Source organism: Channa argus, chromosome 2, assembly GCF_033026475.1.
Source record: "Channa argus isolate prfri chromosome 2, Channa argus male v1.0, whole genome shotgun sequence".
Classification (NCBI taxonomy): domain Eukaryota; kingdom Metazoa; phylum Chordata; class Actinopteri; order Anabantiformes; family Channidae; genus Channa; species Channa argus.
Window position 1 is genome coordinate 9,863,864 of NC_090198.1, and position 7,507 is coordinate 9,871,370.

Genomic DNA, 7,507 nt, shown 5'->3' on the forward strand with positions numbered 1-7,507 from the left:
TGTCTTAGTGTCTACTACAAACAACATACTGTATAACTGAAGACTGAATGAATCAACAAGTTGGAAACAATATAAGTTATACTTGTAATGCTATTGAAAGAGATATTCTACCAAACATGTGTAATGCAGTTTGTTAACACTAAGAATAATGCAAACTGTAAAGATGTTTTCTAATACGTTCCCTGCTTTGGAGACTGTCATAAGCAACTAGCGCTTGTCAAAAGCAAAAACGTGGTATGTGTGAGTGTTGCTCTAGCCCGTGGATGTTTAAAAATGGCACCTCCCAAAGCTTGGACTACATTGTCCCCTTTATCTCTGTGGAAAATCTCTGACGGGAGATCTTCATCTCCTACACGCGGCTCTTTAGCGCCCCTCGGAGAGAAAGCCAGTAATCGCAGGTGTGTCTCTTGGGGAGGAAACGCCATACATCAGTTTGGAAAAGGAAGGACACCGGGAAATTTGGCACAAGGTATCACTCGTGACAACGAAAACCTTGCACAGCCCTAGATAGTCAGAAACAGACAGATCCCACGACTCAGTAGGACTGATGTTTGCTGTCACTGCCAATACAAATATAGTGTGTATAGGGGGGAAATCAGACCCCCTCCCAAGCTGTCCCAGCTCAGCATCACAGGAGAGGGTTGCACAGCTTGTTTATGTTTATTCGAGAAAGCAAAATAACTCGTGATGGTTGGGCTGCTGATCTAATAAGGCTTAAAATTGTTTCTCGTTTCATTCACTGTGAGGCAGCACTATTCCTTAACCATCTTTCAAGTGAGCATCATTCAATTAAAATGCAATTCTCGTCGCCCCCATCCACGGATATTTAATTAGACTGGGGAGCAGGGCTTCCACTGTCTTTTTTTTTTTTCAAGCACAGCTTTTCGGATTTCACCTCTAAGGCATATTTTCACTGTGTTACTCGTTGGTTAAACAAGGGCATGTATCCATTTGTTAATTGATACAATTACGCATTACGCGTAATGGTCACGTAGGTCTCCAGGCGCGCATCAATCACTGGTCTATTGACCTGCCAAACACCCCTCTAACAGTTCCTGCTGGGACTGCCCCACTCTCTAATAGAGAAGGATAGAAACATCATCGCCATTAACTCCGGGATGGACCTTTGGCCAGAGAGTCAGATGCGAACAGCGGTCGAAAAAAGAAAAAGAAAAACAGTCTTAAAAATGCATATTCAATCCGCTTTAAATATGATGGATTGTAAACAAAGGGTAATATTTCAAACCGCAATCTTTACATCAACAGCAAATATTCATAAAGATTATTAGATTACATGCGTGACTCGTATTTGCCTGGATGAAAAGAAAAGACAATCCTCTGCTGAAAGTGTGATAACTGAGACGACTGCCAGAAATATCTTCAATGTTTATTTTTTTTATAATGTATTTAACTTCACAAAAACTTTCCATATATTGCCATGCTACAATTTAATCATACCAAACACTAATACAGTTTTCCAAGACTTATCTCTACAAATTGGTAAAAGAATTCTGTTACAAAAATGGGACAACACTTAATACAGTGCACCTTAAGAAAACCCTGTGTTGGATGTGATTGGCAAAGACATTATTCTATCCTTGGTACCCTGCCGTTCCGGGATTACAGTGACGTCACGCTGATACCCTTGCATGGATGAATGCTAAAGAACTATAGAGCCACAAATAATAGCACAAGCAGAGTCCATATCTTGCAAGTCTTACGTTATCCTTTAAGCCTCCTTCAGCTAATACAACAACAATTTTTTTTTGCACTTAATGACGCTTAATTTCATTTCTTATCGGGTCCTCGGGGGGATTATTCATTCATATAAAACAATCTGCAGCTGGTGCCATCCAAAAGTATCCCTCCTATGAGTGAAGTCATCTATTATTGAGCGAAAGGCCGTACGTGGAAATGTGTGTAAGACGGTGGATTTGAAGTAGAATTGGTTGCAATCGATCAAGGGTGAAGAATATTGCTGATGGTAACAAAAGAAGCAGCTATGTCTTTCTCGCAATTTGGATACCCGTACAATGCAACTTCCCAGGTAAGCCACTTTGCTTTTTATTTCTCCAAACTTTTACTCGCACACACATAAATAGCCTTTTTTAAAAAAAACACGTTTTCTGTCATTTCACTATATTCTGAGCACTTTTTCTCTAATGGAAAAAGTAAGGAGTGAGAGACTCCTTTGTCAGTATTGACAGCTGTTTTAGTGTGGTGCTTTTGTTGATGAACCAAATATCGATAAACACGCACCCCTGTCCAATTACACTGAATTATGAATGAACTCACGTGTTTTTCTGATGACAATAGAGCTGAATGTCACCTATCGCACGCTACGAGGTGTAGTTGGGCTCCAACGCATGCTTCACACATTTGGAAACTTTCTATTCAAATTACTGGGACAGGCAGACACATTTGAGAGCGTGGAGAGCTCAATTAACGTGGCTCATTAGATTTAAGACAAGTCGCTTTTTCCCTAAATTATGATAGTTGGAATAAGCTGATGTTAATAAGAGACAAAAGTTACTCTTCTGGCAAGTTGTCACCAAACTTTTATATCGATAATGGTTTTAGCGTTCAGTAGTATGATCGTAAAACTCAAACGTTTCACACATGAAACGAAGTTGTGATTGTTTTTTTATCCTGTGTTAAATTTTGAAACCCGTGAAAAACTGGAACAAGTCACTTTTTACGCACGCATTGCGCACATTTGATTTCGTCCCAACAATGCAATGGAAAATATTCATCGGGGGAAGCTGACTTTCATGTGCTGTAATTTTTTTTTATTAAGACACAAAAATGACAATAACTTGACAACACTTATTTCACCTTTTCTCTTCGTACTCTGTCTCATATCAATAATTATCGGAGACTTACCTCGAGCTAACGCACGTCACAAGTTAAGATAATGGCACCTGATTCATAACTGAACAGAAAACAAAGAAAAAAAAACTCTTTACAATTTTAATTTGTGCTGAGATTTCAGGACTCAACACTAGACTGAGCAACTTGCAGCGATGGTTATATCTTTTTCTGTCAAATCACCCACAGCCACTCCACAGTTGTCACAGACATCCAAGCTAAAGCAGCCAATGACCATGTCTGTCCACGGTTCTCTTCATGCAGTTTTTCGTGTCGGCAAACCCCAGTACGACTTGCTGCGATTCGATTTCCAGGTCGGTCTCTGACGGGACAGGCGTCTCCCAGACTGCCGCTGCCGCCGCCGCCGCCTCCTTCTGCTGCCCGTCCTATGAGAACCGGCTCCTGGCGAGCAGCCGGACGGAGCTGAACGCGGCGCTGGGGATGTACAGCTCCCCCTACGCCGCAGCGGCCGCCGCCAGCCAGAACTACGCCAACTACTTCCCCTACAGCACCGACCCATCCGCTATCTACTCCACTCTGGTGGGCTCACTTAGCCTCATCTGATGCGCAAACGGGGGGAGGGAGCCTCAGGCTGATGGATCAACCGGGTTTTGCTGATCAATTTATCTCACACTGCAAACACTTCAAGCTCGACAAGTCTTTTAATCCAGCCTCTAGTTTCGTATACTTCCACTTTAAAACATGGAAAAAACAAAACAAACAAACAAACAAAAAAGAGGCAGGGAAAGTCGTTTATAAAGTATGGAAATTGAGGTTTTATGTGGAAATTGATAAAACAATCATTTTCATTCTTTCAAAATCTAGGCACTTGTATCTGTTGCTCAACATGTATTTGAAAAAAAAAAAGTATTGGACTGTCAGAAATGGCAGTCCCCTGCAAAAGTAAAGGTGTTTTGTTCTAAATAAAGGATAACATATCTTGTTAGTTTGAGTTTTTGCAGTGAAATTGAAAAATGTCTTTCATTCCTCTTCTTTTAAACAGCTAAAGTCAGACACATTTTTACTAATAATGTAAATATTGCACATGAAACGTGAAAATGGGTGTAACGTTATGAAAAATCCATACATAAGTGATAAAAAGTATACTTCTTGTGCGATTCAAGTGTGTAAAATCAATATCATGTGTAGAAACATTCTTCCAGCTCCAGTCAATCTTGATGAGACTAACTTACTTTTGTTTTAAATGCACAAAAATGAGAACAATATCTCTAACTTTTATGTGAGTATACTCAGTTCTTAGGTTGTTGCAATGTTATAACAAATTTCTTTTCTTTCACAGAACCCACAATATGACATCAAGGACAGCACAGGCACTTTACACTCTGGCATTACTCAGACGGCTGCATACTACCCTTATGATCATTCACTGGGGCAGTATCAATACGACAGGTGAGGTCTGTTTATTTCTGGCCACTATGTGTAATACAAGATTAAGTAACCAGCCAAAAAGTATTCTAGCGCTTATCATTTGAAGCAGCCGTATAGTTGAGGAGTACACCAGATTCAGATCAAAGGTCAGAGTGTAACTCCATACTGATAGCTGCACAGAGCGAACCGTACATACGTCAAACAGCAGGGAGTAGGGGTGTAGGATGTCTGAGTGAGTGGTCTAAGATATCCTTCACTTAATGTACTAATGGCCAGCATTTGTGTGTGTGTATGCGTGCGTGCCTCTGCGCGTGTGTGTCATGTTCCAGATACGGGACAGTAGACTTTAATGGTACAGCCAGAAGGAAGAATGCAACTCGTGAAACCACCAGCACCCTGAAAACATGGCTGTATGAGCATCGTAAGAACCCCTACCCCACCAAGGGTGAGAAGATCATGCTGGCCATCATCACCAAAATGACCCTCACTCAAGTGTCCACCTGGTTTGCCAATGCCAGGAGGAGGCTAAAGAAGGAGAACAAGATGACCTGGTCCCCAAAGAATAAAGCCAGTGATGACAGGAAGGATGACCTTAACAAGACTGACCCAGACTGTGTCACCAAAGGTAATCTTTTCTTTTCTTTTGTTGTCAAAAAGCCAAAATTAATAATCAACCTAATGTATTTTATTAACACTAAACCAAACATGCAATTGAAAGAGCAAAAAGTAGATTCCAGAGTAACAATATAATCAAAAGTTTTCTGAACAAAAATTTACAATAGACCAGTTTTCAGAAAGTGTGACCTTAAAATTGTCTTCCCTTCATGCAGATTCAAGTGACTGCAAGGAGGAAAAGGATCTACATCTGAGTGATTTGGAGGACATGGATGATGACGACTGTGACAAGCTGGACAGTGACTGTGAAAAACTGGTTGCAGATGAGCAGGACCTCCAGAGGACCATGGCAGCATCTGGAGCCCCTCACAAAAGAGACTGCAGTTCTGAGCTGCACCTGAGTTTAACTAACAGCTTCCACACATTCCCCTCTGCCATTAAAAGTGTCACCGCCCTCCCTCCTCTCCCATCTGACTTCCTGGATCCCGTAGTGTCCAAAGCACCTTCCTCAACCAGCCCTGCAGCAGGAACATTGTCCCTGTCTCACTTTGAAGCATCGGATAAACCACGGATTTGGTCTCTGGCTCGCACAGCAGCTTCAGGGGTCATACTGAGCCCTCAGCAGCATGGCTCTGAGCTGAGGACAGGCAACTCAACTGGAGACTGCCAGCTCCAGAGTACCAGGCTTACTGGGGCTCCTGCTGGACAGTGCGGAGGCATGAGAAGCCTCCATGAATCCAGCAGTCTCACTAATGCTGACAGTCCCTTCTCTGAGGGCTCATCCTTGCACTCAAAAGTCTATGGCACAGGCAGCTACAGTCACAAGAGCCTCCAGCTGCACTGTCCATCCTTTGCTACACTCCCAGACACATGCCAATACTCCACTATTGAAGGTATGTCACCTTCTATTATATTTAACATTATAAAGAACGCAGTTGATTTTAAGCATTACATATTTACAAGTGTTACATTGACAGACAGGTTAACAATGAGTATAGTGTTAGTTCACAGCATGGAGAAACGCATTAAAACATTTCCATGTGTTTTTGGATGGTGAATAGAGTTTTTATTTTTGGTTTATGAAGTACCAGTTTCTACCAACTTGCACATGGAACAAGTTTCTTGAACATGTTTTTGTTCGGGCTGTGTAGGATTCTCTGGTGGCAAAGCAGAGACACAGTCTTCTGACCTCAGTGAAACCGGTGGGACCATGCAGGATGACAAGGTCACTGCGTTCAGACCAGTGATGAAGAGGTGAAGCAGGTGAGAGTCTGCACTGAGCTGGAAGACACCAGAATAGTCACCACACACACACACACACACACACACACAGAGAAAAACAACATTGAACATGTGAAAAAGGACATACATTGACTCTCACTTAAAATAAAATATATGTAGCAAAATTAGATTTTATTGAAATTAAATTACTGAAAATACGAACATTTCTTTTTATAATACTTTTTTGAATAATACACATTTTTAGTGGCTTATATTAATTTCTGTTGTCATTTTTGTTTCTTCTAGATTTCTGGAAACTGCACCACAATAAATAATGGGACACTAATTATGCACTAAAGGACACAGTGGCAGAGCAGTGGCCTCGGTGTGAGACAGGAGAGCTCCCTGCAGTGAGCGCGGTTAAACTGTGGACAGATCATTTTGCACAACATTGTTTTTATGGTGTTAAAGACATTATGCAAAAATTCTAGATGCAAAGGTATGAATATGGACCCATACAAATGGCCGGAATTTGTGTATGGCAATCGTGTAGTGCAGCAAAATTATTTATTTCTCTGTGTATTTATTATTATGTTATATTGTCCGTTTGTTTATTTAATGTGCTTGATCGGTTCTTTAATTATTTTGTTACATGTTGCGTTTTACTGTGGCTTCGTGTCATTTTACTTGATGTATATGAGAAAAGAGTGTCGGACATAAAGTTGGCTCAAAACGGACTGGATCCCCTGTGCAGAGCGTGGACCTGGACATGTTTTTGTCGTTGCGTTAAAATGTGAGCTTCTCCTGTGTTTGGCATTCATACGTTTTTTCTAACAATACATTTTTTCCCAAGAGCTTCCGTTTTCCGTGTCATGCTTATTTCTAGAGCTGAGCGTCCACTGGGCCAATTAAAACATTTGCGGATGTGAATCTGATCAAAGTTTATGATATTGACTCGACGCGTAAAGCCGCAGCGCTGGTGCAAGGTCATAATTCAGAGGGAGACGTGAGTGAAATCCACAAGTTGTGGAAGAAAGCGGGCATCGTCCCTCTATTGTCAGCATCTAATCACAAGTGGCATCAAACACTTTGTTACTGTTCAGGGACACGGGGTGAATGCTGCTTTGTCCTCTGTGTAGCGAGCCGCTGCACTAACTTAACATTGTGTTAATTAAAAGGTGATTTGTAGGATCAAACCCAGCAGAGACATTCTCATGGTCCGTCACAGTCCCTTTGAGTTGAAGGTTTTTCCTGTAGTCTGTCTCGTTAGGGCTAAACTTCCGCCTCTCCTATAGACACATGTAATGAGATGATCACTGTAGCGCTTGATGCGCGCTGACGGTCTGAAAAACTCTTCCATCCTCACATTTCAGACTTTTGAAATCAAATACTAACGTAGTGCACGACAAACGGG

At 41.5% G+C, this 7,507-nt stretch overlaps 1 protein-coding gene across 3 annotated transcripts; it reads left to right on the forward strand.

Annotated features, from left to right (window-relative positions):
* The first annotated feature begins 1,145 nt into the window (after positions 1–1,145).
* On the forward strand, positions 1,146–6,942 carry irx6a (iroquois homeobox 6a). 3 transcript variants are annotated; one of them, XM_067495214.1, is made up of 7 exons: positions 1,147–2,047; positions 3,133–3,408; positions 4,169–4,278; positions 4,587–4,882; positions 5,088–5,765; positions 6,024–6,135; positions 6,400–6,942. In XM_067495214.1, exons 1-6 carry the CDS (start codon positions 1,982–1,984, stop codon positions 6,128–6,130), a joined length of 1,533 nt encoding a protein of 510 aa, XP_067351315.1. In that variant the 5' UTR covers positions 1,147–1,981; the 3' UTR covers positions 6,131–6,135; positions 6,400–6,942. The 3 variants fall into 3 exon arrangements, with proteins under 3 accessions (XP_067351317.1, XP_067351315.1, XP_067351316.1); XM_067495215.1 differs by having other exon boundaries at positions 1,148–2,047; positions 3,183–3,408; XM_067495216.1 differs by lacking the exon at positions 3,133–3,408 and having other exon boundaries at positions 1,146–2,047.
* The last annotated feature ends 565 nt before the right edge of the window (positions 6,943–7,507 follow it).